Source organism: Drosophila yakuba, chromosome 3L (assembly GCF_016746365.2).
Source record: "Drosophila yakuba strain Tai18E2 chromosome 3L, Prin_Dyak_Tai18E2_2.1, whole genome shotgun sequence".
NCBI lineage: Eukaryota > Metazoa > Arthropoda > Insecta > Diptera > Drosophilidae > Drosophila > Drosophila yakuba.
In genome coordinates, this window is record NC_052529.2 from 21,276,644 (window position 1) to 21,291,248 (window position 14,605).

A 14,605-nucleotide genomic window follows, 5' to 3' on the forward strand; every position below is an offset into this window, starting at 1 on the left:
ACTGCTCCAGTGTTAGTAACTTAAATTTAGGTAATTTTGGCCACAATTTGGCATGCCGCTCTCGATTTTGTTGCTCCCATTCGCTTTCATCAGCTGGCCGTGAAATCAATAAGCATAAAATATTCAAGTCCGCGCGGTGGCAAGTGCGTCATCATCAAATTCAGTGGTTTGCCGAGATAATGCGACCTTTGCATTTAAATTTTCATTGACCCTGACCAAGTGCACTCGTTTGTTGTTGTTGTGGTTGCTCTTTCGGCTGCTCTTCCTCTTTTCTTTATCAGCCTCCCCCCTACCCTGCGCGCTTTTGATGATCACAAAACAATCAGTTTGCGTAATATGCGACAATAACAACAGCAACAATTACGGCGTGATAAGGACTGGAGCGCAATAACCCAGCGAATCAAATCACGCGAGCAGAGTTACTGATATCACTGCAACCCTTCTCCATTCCAGATTTAGCATGGCGGAATTCGCGGAGGTCTTGCCCCACAATGGCCTGATGGACGGGATCGCCTCGGGAGTGGGGGTGCCCGTGGAGGCCCTCCGGTTGCTCCTCACCATTTTGGCCGGTAAGATGCCGAGCACCTGGGCTTTTGAGTTGGACGCTAGATAGTCAGCCTCAAAATGAAGCGATTTAACTGAGATGTTTTCTTAAGATATCTATGGATATATACATATATATATATAAGCATATCAAGCAAATGTAATGCACATATACCTAGGTTATATGTATGCACAGGTGTTTATAAATGATGTACCTGACATTTAAGAGGCTGTTTTTTTATTCTTCCCATTTTGTTGTGAATGCATGCAAAGCATGTTTGATTTGAATTTATTGCAAAATTACCTTTAACCTGTCACATTTTTTAATTCAAATTATTTTGTAATTTAAATTATAAGCTCTTCCAAATTTTAATCTGACACCAAAAATTCCGCAATAATGTGACTCATTCCCAATAGATAGGGTTTTGATAACAGTAAAGCTAAAAGAAGCGTAAAAGCTTACAAATGAACTAAACTTTTTATTGCTGAATTAATTAAACTAACCAATGTGCATTCTTCCTTTCAGGTTACCCGGTTGCAGCATTTTATCAAAAGTTTATTGCCATAATTGCCGACAAAACAGTGCATCACATGTTCTTCGCTGGATGCGGCGCTGGGTTATGTTACTTCAACTATGGTCGAGACACATATCACTCACTCATAGCCATCCTGACCACCTATTTCCTGATACTTCTCGTGCGAAAGAAAACGCAAATATTTCTGGCCATTAACTTCGTATTCCATATGAGCTACCTGCTGCTGGGATATTTCTACACCTCCAGCAATGATTACGATATTCTGTGGACGATGCCTCACTGCATTTTGGTTCTTCGGATGATTGGCTATGGCTTTGACATTACCGACGGACTAAAAGAGGAGTCGGAATTGTCTAAGGACCAAAAGGAGACTGCTCTGAAGAAACCGCCCTCTCTGCTGGAGCTCCTTGCCTTTTCCTATTTTCCCAGTGGATTTTTAGTTGGACCGCAGTTCCCATTTAGCCGGTATAAGGCCTTCGTCGATGGCCAATTCCGTCAGCACGAAGGAAACGTGGAGGCTGGCATTCGTCGATTTGGAGCTGGTGCATTCTACCTGATTGTGTGCCAAGTGGGATTGAGATATCTTCCCGATTCATACTTCCTCACTCCGGAGTTTGCGCAAGTTTCGTTCGTCAAGAGAATTTATTTCCTCGGCTTCTGGGCCAAATTCAGTCTGTACAAGTACATATCATGCTGGCTGCTCACCGAAGGAGCTCTCATTTGCATTGGTCTAACCTACAAGGGAGAGGACAAGAACGGACAACCAGATTGGTCGGGCTGCAGCAATGTTAAGCTAAAGCTGCTGGAGACCGGAAACACAATGGAGCACTACGTTCAAAGTTTTAATGTAAACACAAATCAATGGGTTGGGCAGTATATCTACAAGCGACTCAAGTTTCTCAACAATCGCACGATCAGCTACGGCGCGGCCTTGGGTTTCTTGGCGGTCTGGCACGGATACCACAGCGGTTACTACATGACATTCCTCATGGAATACATGGTTGTGAGCACCGAAAAACAAGTGAGTTCTATATTTTGTAATACAACAAAAGGGTATTCAAAGCAACTGGGCTACTTAGGTTATGTCTTTATACAGTAATTAAGTTTGTGTGCAAATCGGTATAAACTATACAACAGGTTATTAAAAAGCCAAGCAAAGTTTATGTTTATCAATCCTTACAATCAGAAACTAATCTGGTCATTCCCCCCTTTTCCAGATAACTCGTTTCTACACCAAAGTGGTGTTGCCCCAGTGGGGCCATATTCTGAACAACTCGGACATCTACAAGCTGCTATATTTCTTCACTCTCAAATCGTACAACATAGTTTACATGGGCTGGTGTCTCACCGCATTTGTGTTTCTGAAATACGAGCGGTGGATTGTGGTTTACGGAGCAGTTAGCTACTATGGATTCACTGTTTTAATACTGTGGGCTGCCTTCTACCACACCTATAATCACTTTTTCCGGAGCAGTTCCCGAAAAGAAGCTGGAGAGGATCAGAAGCTAGAGGATAAAAGCACGGACAAACTCATAGAGGAAAAGAAACCTGAAGATAAGAAGTCTGAGTAGGATTGGAGAGATAGAAGGAAGTAACTGGCACTTCTCAAAATTTTAGTTTTGCCTTGACAGTTGTTTGGAATTGATTTTAAACACATAATCGAATTGTTCTTACTAACCAAATAAGATGATTTACCAAATAACGAGAAACTGTAATTAGAGATTTGTTAACTAGCTATTGAAACACAATTTTAACATATATATATATATATTGTCTGCCTAGTCAAGGAGGAGTCATCCCCAAGTATGCAGTGTGTATTTTGGCGATAAGATATTGTTTTATCTTGCCCAAGAACACATTCTCAGTCGTATATATATATACTAGACAGATCACACAAGAATACGATATACCAGGGTCATTAAAAATCAAACAATTTCATTTATTGAAAGGGGAGCAGCGCTCAAGGAGACTAAGCCATAAAGACAGTTTTATACCAATGTAAAGATGATGCAAAGATATATTTTGATATGCTCTAGCTAAGTTTTATTGTCAGTAAATTGAGATGCGAAATAAATGCAATGAAATTATTTTTAAGTAAAAAGTGGGCACTTTTTTGGGTACTTCCTTATAACTTTTTCTAGGTATTACCTAAGAAGTTTCAAATTATTAAATAATGAGAGCTTAAATTTGAATAAAATCGCATGCGCATTTAGTGCAATTATACGTTTAGGTGAGATATCCTCAAAATTTTGCATGCTACTAAACGTTATTAAAATTGTTGTTATATTGACCAACAAACCAGATTCAAATTCTTACTATTCTAATATATAATTCTCCAATTAAGATAGTGTGGTGATATTTTTAGACAATACTGACCCCATACCACAATAAACCATTTTCCGTAGTTAATCTACAACCCGAAATGCTGCTAATGGTTTATTAATTACAAGTGTGATAAAACCAAAATCAAAGGCATATGAATTAATCGTAGATACAAGGAAACTTATTTATTGATCATAAAATAGTCATGAGAATGTACTGGGAGGTTGCTGGGATGGCTACTCGGACTCTAGTGCTCCATGGGCTGGGCATCTCCTCCTCCGCCCTCGACGCGACGCTTTGCTCCGCCACCAGCGGCTGGGTCCCTTTCCACCTCCTCAGAGATCTCACTGAACATGTAGTCGTCCTGGTACTCCTTCAGGATCTTGCTCGAACGATTCTCGTCCAGGAAGAGCGAGTAGACCTTCTTCACATCTTCGGTATTGACTTCGGTGGCCTTGCGGCGACGACAGACCAAATTGGCTGTGGTGATTAGTTGGATGGCGTAGCGCAAACTGGTATCTGTGGCGATGCGTGTGAGAATAGTCAGGGCGTCCGGATGCATGATGCAGTCCTCTTCCTCGCAGCGAATCTTTAGGATCTCCTTAACCTCCTTCTCGGAATACGGCACAGTGCGTATAATGATCATGCGATCGAGCAGATCAATGGGAATGCCGTGGGGACTGCGGTAGTTGGTGCCCCTAATGCGAGTGATGCCGCGGTTGGTGGCCATCACCACCACCGGAGCCATGTCCGACTCCAAGGCACGATTCAGGAAGGAGAAGCACTCAATGTCCAGCATGTGCACCTCGTCTATGAAGAGTACTCCCGGGTTTATCTCAGCCTTGCCCTCCTCGCGCCACTCGAGAACCTTGTTGTTGATCTGATCGCGCACCTCCTGCTTGATCTCGCCAGTGTCGCCGGAGAACAGGGCCAGGAACCCGTGGGTGCGACTATTGATTACATCGATCTCGTGAAGGGTCACTGTGTGCACCACCTCCTTGCGTTTCTGAAGCTCCCCCTCGGGGCACTGGACGAATCTGGTCTGGGCGCCAGTGGCATCGTAGTCTCTGGCTCTGGTAAAGCTGCGACCCAGCTTGTTAACTTTTCCGGAGGCCTTGTCGATGGTGATCACATCGCCAGCCTGGATCTTTTCTTTCATGAAGCACTCGATGATCTTGTTGCCCAGATCGTAGTTGGTCTCCATTTCAGTGGTCTTGAGGGTGACCTTGCCCACCTTTTGCCCGGTTCCCGTGGCGGGACGTTCAATCTGGATCTCAACAACTTCTCCTTCAATAATCTCGGTTTCCTCCTTGATGCGAACGCCAATGCTCTTGCGAAGTGCCTGTGACAGAGCCTCGGTCTTGCTCATCTCCAACGAGTATATCTCGGATCCTGACATGCTAGTGAATGGGGTTTCGGTGCCCAGAGCCTGCGCCATCCCCACGGCAATGGCCGTTTTGCCGGTACTGGGCTCCCCGGCCAAAAGGATACATCTTCCGGCGATCTTGCCCTCGCGAACCATCTGCACCACAACGCCGGCGGCACGCCTGGCGTCCTTCTGGCCCACCATTCCCTGGGATACCAGGCGAGCCTCCAGCACATCGTCCAATCCCAATCCGCGGATGTGCGAATGGGCGCCAATGCGCTCGATGCGAGTCACGTCGCGAACCTCGATTTTCTCGGTCTCGGCCATTTTGCGCTTTTGTTTCTGTCTATTGTATCACTGGTCGGGAGTTGGGAGTTGTACTCTTTTCCGATCTTTTCAGCGGCTCACTAGTTGTTTACTGGGCTTAAATAAGTTGCTAAGCACGAAATTCGTATATAAATTGCCGGCCTGCTTGGAGGAGTGTTGAAAGTTTGGGAATTACACAGCACTGGCCTGCGCAGCACATGCTGTCAGTGATGGCAGCATGTGAGAACATTTGCTTAAAGCAGCTAGAAATGTTATTCTTATTATAATTATATATAAACATATTATAAACAGATTGTTTATATCGAATTATGGAAACTAAAAATAAATTCCTTTTTGCACAAAAAGGGGGATACTGTGCTGTTATATATTGTTTTTTATGTTACTGCCTATTTTAAAGCTCTAATCGCATTAACTAGCTATGGCTGTAAATAGCAGTAATGTTAACTTGCGTATGCTAACACAGCTGTTCGACAAAGCGTTAGTGTATTTCACTTTATCTCGATCCGCCGACATTTATCCAATCCGATTTATTTATGTACTTTTTGAGTTAAAACCGTTGCCAAACGATGTCCTTCCTAGCACAAAGTGTGCGCCAGATGCTGCGCCACGTGCCCACTCGTAGCTTATTAACGGCAGGTGAATCAATATTTAACAGCACCGATGTAAACAATGTGACATAACCATGGCTCAATGAAACCCCTTTTTGTAGGTGCCATGCGTCCCCTGAGCATATCGCCGGTAATTGGGCAGCAAAACAAGCCGGCGACGGAATCGGTGGATATATCGGCCATAGCCAAGGATCAGCAGAAGGAGTGCCTGAGTATCTGCGAGCGCATCAACCGACAGGTGCAAAAGTCCGAGCAGGGACGACTCTTCGCGGTTGTTCACCTGTGCGGCAAGCAATTTAAAGTAACTCCAGGAGATATCATTGTGGTGGAGGGATACTGGCCACCAACGATAGGCGACGAGATCAGCCTCGATAAGGTGCTCTTGGCCGGGGCCCGCGACTTCACGCTCGTGGGAAGGCCCATCCTGGAGCCCGGACTAATCTCGGTAAAGGCCACCGTGGTGGAGAAGACGCTCAGCCACACGAAGACCCACTTCAGGAAGAAGCGCAGGAAGCAGTACATGCGCATCAACTTCCAACGATCCCCGCACACCATGGTTAGGATCAATTCCATCGAACTGGCTCGTCCAGTGGACGGGAATGGCGAGGAGGAACCTTCCTCGAGGCGCTTGTTTTAGTTTAAAATGCTGTTGATCAAGAAAAATAAACCAAGTTGTTGGGAAGTAATTAAGAAAACTCATAATCTAGAGGATATCTTTTTTCAAATGCTTATTTTAGATCAAGTGGTATAAAGCTGCCTTACATTTGATTTCACTTTAATTCACTAAAAATAAATGGCATACAAATTCAATAATCGTAGGACTTAATACCGTTTATTAAGAAAAAAGAAAGAAAAATTAATCAATTTTTCTAACTTTATCGTATTGACAAAAATCATACATATGTACGTTGCTTAAATTTTGTTATTTATTTATTTATTTTTACATAGATTCTTAACTTTTAAAATTTAGAAAAGCTAGTAAGATTGTTGGGGTAAATGGGCGCATGCAGCTTTCTGTGTTTTCGCTGTCTGTTCAGCAAGTCCTTTAGCAATATTGAAAACGAAGCAAATGTTTTACCAATTTTCATTTCTATTTTTAAGCCTCTGATATTTTGCCCTTCTGCGGCTTTTTTTTCGTTTTCCATTAGAAATTCCACTTTCATCTTGATTCAATGACTCTGCCCGACAGTATTTACCCAAAACGGCAACCTAGTTTGGAATACGAACCACCCAGCTCCCGACTTTTAGCACCACGACAAAGAAGAGGCGCCTTCCCTAATGAAGCAACCAGTAGAACCTCTGCAATTTTAATGACAACCTTTTATCGCCCATCATGTTGTTTCCATCTTTCATTAAAAGACGTCGCTGCACCAAGCACCCACCCAGCCAGGTTGAAACCGCCCAACCAGCCCAACCAGCCAACCATGATTTATAAACTACATGGCTCACATAGGATGCCTGCAGTTTTCTTTATCAGGAGATGTAAGTTGGTCCCGAGTCGGCGACTCTTGTATTTGTTTACGCTGCTCTTTCACTTTTCACTAACCAAAGGCGTTTACTTTTTAGCCTTTGCCTGGTAAAGCTTGGCTTTTGCTTCGGCTTCTGCTTTTGCTTTTCCCTGGCCCCATTTTCCAGTTTGGCCTTTCCGGTTTCAGTTTTGCCAGGGGGAAATGGAAATTGAAAGAGCACGCGAGGTCAAAGAATTCCACTTTGATTGGGCCTGCGAGTTAAATTTATCGCTGTAAAACTAATTTATATATGTCTTTTTAGACATTCGTGTGGCTTTTCAAACACAGGTATTTTTGAAAAACGATTACTACGTCGTAGGTTAAGCAAAGAGACTTTGAACCAAAATTGCAATAATAAGAGCATGCCAAGACCAACACACATTACAAAATTAAAAATTATTTAATTGTTTTACTAACCAAAAATATAAAGGGTAAACTTCTTTTACATATAAAATTTTTTAATCTATCATGACATTTTAAACATCAGTATATAAATAAATTTTTGAAAATAGGTGATTTTTTTAAAAAAATATTTGTTTTAACAATTAGTTACTTTTTGTTGAACTGTAAATATTTGTCATTCTTAAATTGTGTTTTATGAAAATAATTTATTCTGTTTCTCGTTCGAGTTTTCACCCGTTTCCCCTTCTCTATTCCCATCCTAGCTGCTTGGCCATAAATTCGGAGAGTTGCCTTCGCCTCATCGCTCCTGGCGGCATCCGTGGTGACACCTTCTAAATAAAATCACTTTCGCTCCATATAAAAACGCCATTAAAAATTATGGTCTCGCATCCGGAGACCCCTTCCCCCGTAGGAACCGACGTAGATGCTTCTAATGGTGCCACATCAAATTTCGCAAATTGCACAAGCAGCACAAATTCAATTGTCGACACTTCGGGCAAGTTTTGCTCAAATATCCATCACAAGAATGTGTATTCCAGCTGCACTTTGCCGGCGACAAATCAAATTTCAATATGGGAGGCGCAAAATAAAAGAGTTGGCGGAAAATAGAAACACAAATTGAAAGCATTTTGGTGTGATAAAATTTCACCTGACTGCCTGCACTGGTTGCTTGGCCAAGTTTCAGGCACCACGCCCCTCCTACTTTTCCTGATGATTATGTTATTTGCCCAGGAAAATTGCATTTGATGTGCGTTAAGTGACAAAACGGAAATTGCCACCAAGCGGATGCTGGGTTTGTTTGTCTTCTTATGGCGCCCCATGCCCTTGGCCCCCTTTCCCTGCCAGTTTCCACCCACTACCCACCACCGCCCACAGTCGCACGTCCATCTAAGCCACCACTTTCTGGCAACCCTTACTCCGTTCTCCCCGCCGTGCAAATCCCATGTAAATGCGGCTCAAGTTGGCCCAAATTTCCCAAATTTATGCGTGGAAGCGTGTGATGTATGGGGCGCAGAAGGAAGAAGGCAAAAGAAAGGGGAATGTGGACGCAGGCACTGGAAGAAAAAGTATGCAGAGAAAAGAAGCATTTGGAAAGAAGCCTAACTTTTATAGAATATATATAAGAATTGGTGTCGTTTTTTTTATTTCTTTAAATTTGTTTTAACCAAGTTGTATTATCTGAAAAATGGTATAGTTTCTTGTAAGCTCTATCAATGTATGTATGTATCTCCACTTACGAAAAGGTACAGCCATTTCAATTAACTTTAATATTAATATTAATTTAATATTTAATATTAATATTAGGCAAGTCGTTAGTCAACTTTACCAAGTGTGGATTGTTTTCTCCGTGTGCAGCAAGGACGAAGGATACTGTATTATGACCACCCATCCATCATCAGCATCACTCAGTTTTGACATATCATTGAAATCTTATGCCAACGTCGTCATCATCTGTGACGTTTCATTAACCCACCTCCGCCCGTGGGGGTGTTGATGGGATAGGAAACAGAGTGGGGGGAATGTGTTAATATCAACAAGCGAAAACTGTGCGAACGCAATCTACCGATTTCCGCTTAACCAAGCCAAACATTGCATTTTTGATTAGACACCGGCCGACGAGCCCCCAGGCTGGTCAAATCCCAAGAACGAGGATATAGCATATAGCACAGCATTCCAAGGGAATCCAAGCGAATCCGGGGGTGGCTTTTGATGTGGTCCAGAGGGTTAACGGGCGGGATTCCGGGGTGCGGATCGGCGGTTAAGTGGCGAAGTCAGGACGGCGGGCAATTGATTGTAATCCCACTTTTATTGGCGCTTTGCAATCACCTCAGTTCTTCATATTGGTTCTTCTTTTTATTGAAGTGGTGAAATGTTGATACTGGTTACGAAAATGGTAACAGTTAATTGACACATTTATTAAGCGTCTCTTCACAAATTAAATTAATTTATTTTAAACATTATTTAAACAAATATCGACAAACTTACGCTGCGTCTATGTCTCTGGAGTCTGTATGCTTAACCCCAACTTTCTAGCTTTTGTAGTTTCTGAGATCTCAGCGTTCATACGGACGGACAGACAGACGGACGGACAGACTGACATGGCCAGATCGACTCGGCTATTGATCCTGATCAAGAATATATATACTTTATATGGTCGGAAACGCTTCCTTCTGCCTGTTACATACTTTTCAACGAATCTAGTATACCCTTTTACTCTACGAGTAACGGATATAAAAATGGAATACGAGTTGATTATGTATAATATTTAATAATAATATTTACATATATATAATATGTGTTATATGTATAAACTATAGTTTTTCATTATTTAAAGTAAATGGAATTTATGCAATAAGTCGAAAAAAATAGATTTCCTTCTTTTAATCCGCTATTATAATATAACAGAATTTGTAAAGAGCTCAGTGAACACATCAAGTGCAAGCTTTTCATGTTAAGTTCCTGGATGGAACATCCATCAATTCGTTTTCCTGAAGTTTAGCTTCCACAATCGAAATATTATTTTCGCATTATATCGATCCAGAACCCAACCCTCGTCTCCATCAATTTGCCTAAAGCATATTACATTCAAATTATAAACTCACATATCATTCTTGGATAAGGGGATGATGATGATTTCTGTCACCTAACGCATAACTTGAAAAGTTTTTCTTGAAAAATATGCAAAAATGTGGAAAATGTTGGATCTGCTCCTTGGGGATATTTTTCAGCTCACTGAATTGTTGTTTGCGATGCCAGAAAAAGAGATTTTCAGAGGAAAGGGTTGTTACGGCTTTCTTTTCGTGTTTTTCCGTGTTCCGCCTCTTTGATAACCTGATGGTGATATGACAATCTACTCGAGCTCCCCGCACGTGTCGCAATTCGAATTTAAATAAGTTCGATGAGCAGCAAAGTTTCCAAACAGTTCGGGGATGGCTTCTCCACAGTGGCGCTTAATGATGAAATTTCAATAAATGTCATTTGGTCTCGGCAAAGTGTCAACATGGCACATGGCACCTACCGCCCCTACTTCATCCTTTCCATCCTTTTTCAAGGGGTGCAACAGCTGTCAGCGCCGCGCTCAATGCGTTAATAATGACGGTTTTCCCAATATTTCTCCTCTTATTTTTGTTAGTCTAACTAGCCGGGAAATCGACAGAGAATGGAGCACAGGAGGCAGGTCTCTGTGCAGTTCTCGCTTTTGCCTGTTAAATTTAATTACTTTTCCATTGCTCATACGCACTGTGTCCGCGCGAGGCAAAGCAGAGGTCAGTGTTGCGTGACTTTTAGCAGGGACGGATCCCAAAAATGTCAAGCAAAAGGCTTTTCGAAGCCTGTGATTATCGGAATAGTAAACTGGAATGTTTATAAAGGTGTCTGCTTCTGTAAATCTGTGAAATGTACTACAATATCACTATACAACATGTATATTTCCTTATGCAGTTTTCTGGCTACTTTTAAAACAATAATTTATTTACCTGGCCATTTTTATGCAAATGTATACATCGAAGTGGCCCTTTTTAAGCTTTATTGGAACTAATTACATGGTGCTGTTTTTGCATTAGTATATTTTAATCGACGGTATTCCGCAGACTTAAATCTATCTAAGCAGCCAGCACTGCACAAATGATGCAGAGGAAACTGCAGTGAGTGCCAAGTTGTGATTGAAAATCGTTGAAATTTGCATGTTACACGAAGAAATTGCCAACTGCGTTTGTCACACCCCTCCACTGATTGCAAGGGGCGACTATTCGAATCCCAGTTGCCGGTGGCCTGGGCCACCATGTCCTCATCATCGTCAATAGTTGGCTGTTTCATAGCCAGTTGGCGGCGTTTGTCACAATGGCATTTAATATTTGGACACTGGCACATCCCATCGGTGTCCCTTCAGGAAATTGTTGGTCGTGACAAAATATTTGATCAGGTTTTCAGGCACATCCTGCTGGCTATGTACGCCGATTTGAGGTTCAACTTTCAAATTGTACAATAGCAAATGAAAACCTGAGCACATACGTATTCGTAGGTTCCTTAAACATTGATTTACAGGGTGTACTTAAAAAGTAAAGTTTTATAGATTAACCAATTAAAGCTACTTAAATACGGCATTATATGTACATATCAGTTCTTCCTTTACTTTTTATATTAATTAGAAATGTTTTGTTTCTTAGCATTAAAACTTATTGTTCGACAGAACCATAACATTGAAAGTAACTTAGAGACTTCTTATTTTAAAGTATTTAAATTGTTAGTCTATGTTATTGTTTTAAGTTTAGGCCTAAGCTATGATCCTCTAGTTTTTTAGGGAAATCAAGAGTCTACAACCAAAATTGCTTCTTGGCGTTTCACCAGCATCTTCACAGCGAGGAAATCCACTTTTTTGAAAAGTTCGAGGTCCGTCTTAAATGGAATTTGAATGTCGGTATGCACCGAGACCTCACTGAACTGATTTTTGTATTCTCGGACCTCTCTGGATAATCTATTTATACGCCGCTCCAATTCAATAAGCCTGCGATCAAACGAAGTGAGTGGTTTCTTCCGAAGTTTGGCCTGAATTATTCGTTTTTTACGCACTGCAATCTGCATAAAATGAATGATGGTAAAGAAAAGTCCATACAATGCGATGTTTACTTGCCATCTTCTTTGTGTACTTAATTCGAGCGGACATTTTGTTTTACAATATACATAAAAATACTATGAAGAAAAGACAAGCATTAAATTGAACCCACGCTTTTAATGATTTTGTAACACTTTTGCCAGGGTTGTAATTTTGAGTTATCGATTGCTATCGGAGTTGAGATCGATTTCATTTAAATATTTCATTGAGTTAAGCGTTAACGTTTATTTTTAATAATTAGAATAAGCCAAATTAAGGAGTTAAAAATATTTGTATCAATCAACCCACAGTTGCTAGATTATTAGTTTAAAATCACTTGGCTGACAGCACAAAGCATTTAATTTAGCAGTTGCTCAGCCAAAGGCCTTTAATGCGTCATTGCCCATTATGTGACCAAACTTGGCAACAGATTTCCATAATGGCTATTTCATTGGTCAGTCAGTCAGCGCCAGTCGACAGTCGCCAGTCGTTGGCCACAAACCATTCCGCCTACTCTTCACGTTTTACTTGCGGTTTCTGGGCGTATTTCGAAAGCCCTACTCTGCGAACTTCCACTTCCGGCTGTTGAGTCGTGTGTGAAATATTAAAATTCAATTAAAATGGCGTTAATTCCAGCAGCAGCATCAGCGGATGCTGAAGCCTGCGTCTGTCATAATTGTCAACTCTTGGGAGCCTGATCCGCAGGACAAGCTGCTTGTCCTTTGGCATAATGATGCTCATCAGCGGACAGGTTGCCATCACGTCCGGAAGTCCCTCTGTCCGGCTGTTTTGTGTCCACATCTCAATGGCTTCAATGGCCGCCGCTGATTTCCTCCTCTCTTTTTCGCCCCCACACTCCACACTCCACAACCCCAAGCTCAACCCCGTTTTTGTTCAGCTCGCATGCAAATTGCACTTCAGACATCCATTTATCATCAACAACGCATCAGGACCAGAATCGGAATCGGAATTGGAATCAGCAGCCATCAGTCAGCCAGGTTCCAGTCGGCGATAATGGTTAATTAATAAATATTTCCCTCGAGCGCCGCCGATTGAGGTAAAAAAGGGATCCTTTTGATATAAAAACTGAATGGAATCGGCCCCGTTCATTTAAGTTGGTCTAGGCCTTTGAGTCCGTTTTTAGTCGGTGTTCGACTGTTAAGCCGTTGACCCACTCGTTATAACTGGTCAACTGTTGAGTCTAGACTGCAAGGGGGTTATCTTGAAATGGGGAAAACATAAAAAAGGAGGGGGAAACTATAACTATAGTATAAAATATAGTATTGCAAATGGTTTGAATGAAAATAGTTGAATTGATACTTATCCGTTATAGGATGACTTTGGTCTATTTAATTAATCTTCAGTGCAAGAATTCTATTTGATCTATTTGATTCCAAAGTTTAATGTGGTTACAAATAAAAGTTCCGGACTTCTTTAATCATTGTAGGATTTTTAAACATGTTACCTCTCTACTGAAACTTTAAACTATTTAAGACTCCTGTTGCTCACCGTTACCCCATCAAATCCACAAAATAGGGAAGCATCTTAACCCTTCGCCTGATTTTATCCGCATGAATAGCTCCTGGCTTTAAGGATTTCCCCTGCGAATACCGAATCGCGTTCAATATTAGTTGTACAGTGTGTGCTCAAGCAGTCCTTGAAGTGCCTTCCGACTGTTTGATTAGGCATTCCGGCTGCCGAATAAATACCAATAAACGGTGACGTAGAAGGGGGATTCCAGGTGTCAACTGTACACAACAACACCCACTTGAGTCTTCGGCGGAGATGGAGGGGAAATCCCCCCGAATTGAGTCAATATTTGATGTCGTAGCTGAAAGTTTCACCAGCAACTAACAACTTTTCGGATTCCTCTCCTTTCTTCCCATTTCGCCGTGTCTGTCTCCTTTTTCGGAGGTCAAGTTATTGGCTGGTGTTTGTTCAATTTTTAAATTTTATTTCCACATAGTTTTTGAAATGGAAGCGGAGTTTCGCAGCGAGACCTCCTGTGGAACGCCTCATTGATTGCCCATTTAGAACCGCAAAATTTAATTTATCTGCCATCAGTTGATGTTCTTGCGGTTTGCCGATACACAGGCGCTGTCCAAATGATATCGAAAGAAGGTTCCATATATATTTATATGTAATACCTATATGTATCAAAAGCCCGCCCAAGTTTGTGGCCCTTTGTTTGGTGTAACCCATGTCAAAAATGGTACAACAGTTAGGTTTTTTTGCTTGTTGCTGGTTTTCTGATAACATTTGGCTGGGTAGTCATGTGTGATTGTCTGAGTATGTGTGTGTTCAAGATATCATCTGTCTCTGACGCTACCAAGCAGTCCCCAAAGACCCGACTCCGGAAACCCGGAGTCCCGCAGTCCCGGAACCCAGAAACCGAGCCCAAA

The 14,605-nt window shown here is 41.9% G+C and overlaps 3 protein-coding genes and 1 long non-coding RNA gene across 6 annotated transcripts; 2 read left to right on the forward strand and 2 right to left on the reverse strand.

The window, feature by feature from the left end:
• The first annotated feature begins 5 nt into the window (after positions 1-5).
• On the forward strand, positions 6-3,180 carry LOC6534970 (lysophospholipid acyltransferase 5). 3 transcript variants are annotated; one of them, XM_002095604.3, is made up of 4 exons: positions 6-30; positions 454-569; positions 1,070-2,100; positions 2,297-3,180. In XM_002095604.3, exons 2-4 carry the CDS (start codon positions 461-463, stop codon positions 2,648-2,650), a joined length of 1,494 nt encoding a protein of 497 aa, XP_002095640.1. In that variant the 5' UTR covers positions 6-30; positions 454-460; the 3' UTR covers positions 2,651-3,180. The 3 variants fall into 3 exon arrangements, with proteins under 3 accessions (XP_002095640.1, XP_015050967.1, XP_039230933.1); XM_015195481.2 differs by having other exon boundaries at positions 19-143; XM_039374999.1 differs by lacking the exon at positions 6-30 and having other exon boundaries at positions 198-569.
• On the reverse strand, positions 592-1,106 carry LOC120321638. Its single transcript, XR_005561362.2, has 2 exons — positions 1,048-1,106; positions 592-983 (listed from the first exon to the last, which is right to left on the reverse strand). It is a non-coding gene; the product is annotated as an uncharacterized LOC120321638 (long non-coding RNA).
• A 380-nt stretch (positions 3,181-3,560) lies between the features above and the next one.
• Positions 3,561-5,266, reverse strand: LOC6534971 (ruvB-like helicase 2). Its single transcript, XM_039375000.1, has one exon. The coding sequence runs from the start codon at positions 5,092-5,094 to the stop codon at positions 3,649-3,651; it is 1,446 nt and encodes a 481-aa protein (XP_039230934.1). The 5' UTR covers positions 5,095-5,266; the 3' UTR covers positions 3,561-3,648.
• Positions 5,267-5,567: 301 nt separating this feature from the next.
• LOC6534973 (39S ribosomal protein L21, mitochondrial) lies at positions 5,568-6,401 on the forward strand. Its single transcript, XM_002095607.4, has 2 exons — positions 5,568-5,730; positions 5,804-6,401. Exons 1-2 carry the CDS (start codon positions 5,661-5,663, stop codon positions 6,337-6,339), a joined length of 606 nt encoding a protein of 201 aa, XP_002095643.1. The 5' UTR covers positions 5,568-5,660; the 3' UTR covers positions 6,340-6,401.
• Positions 6,402-14,605: the final 8,204 nt, after the last annotated feature.

Excerpts from the sequence above, each read along its gene's own strand:
- LOC6534970 (XM_002095604.3), top strand. The coding sequence starts at position 461 with ATGGCGGAATTCGCGGAGGTCTTGCCCCACAATGGCCTGATGGACGGG. Across the intron at positions 570-1,069 it reads GCTCCTCACCATTTTGGCCG|GTTACCCGGTTGCAGCATTT; the intron begins GTAAGATGCCGA and ends TCTTCCTTTCAG. Across the intron at positions 2,101-2,296 it reads TTGTGAGCACCGAAAAACAA|ATAACTCGTTTCTACACCAA; the intron begins GTGAGTTCTATA and ends CCCCTTTTCCAG.
- LOC6534971 (XM_039375000.1), bottom strand. The coding sequence starts at position 5,094 with ATGGCCGAGACCGAGAAAATCGAGGTTCGCGACGTGACTCGCATCGAG.
- LOC6534973 (XM_002095607.4), top strand. The coding sequence starts at position 5,661 with ATGTCCTTCCTAGCACAAAGTGTGCGCCAGATGCTGCGCCACGTGCCC. Across the intron at positions 5,731-5,803 it reads TCGTAGCTTATTAACGGCAG|GTGCCATGCGTCCCCTGAGC; the intron begins GTGAATCAATAT and ends CCCTTTTTGTAG.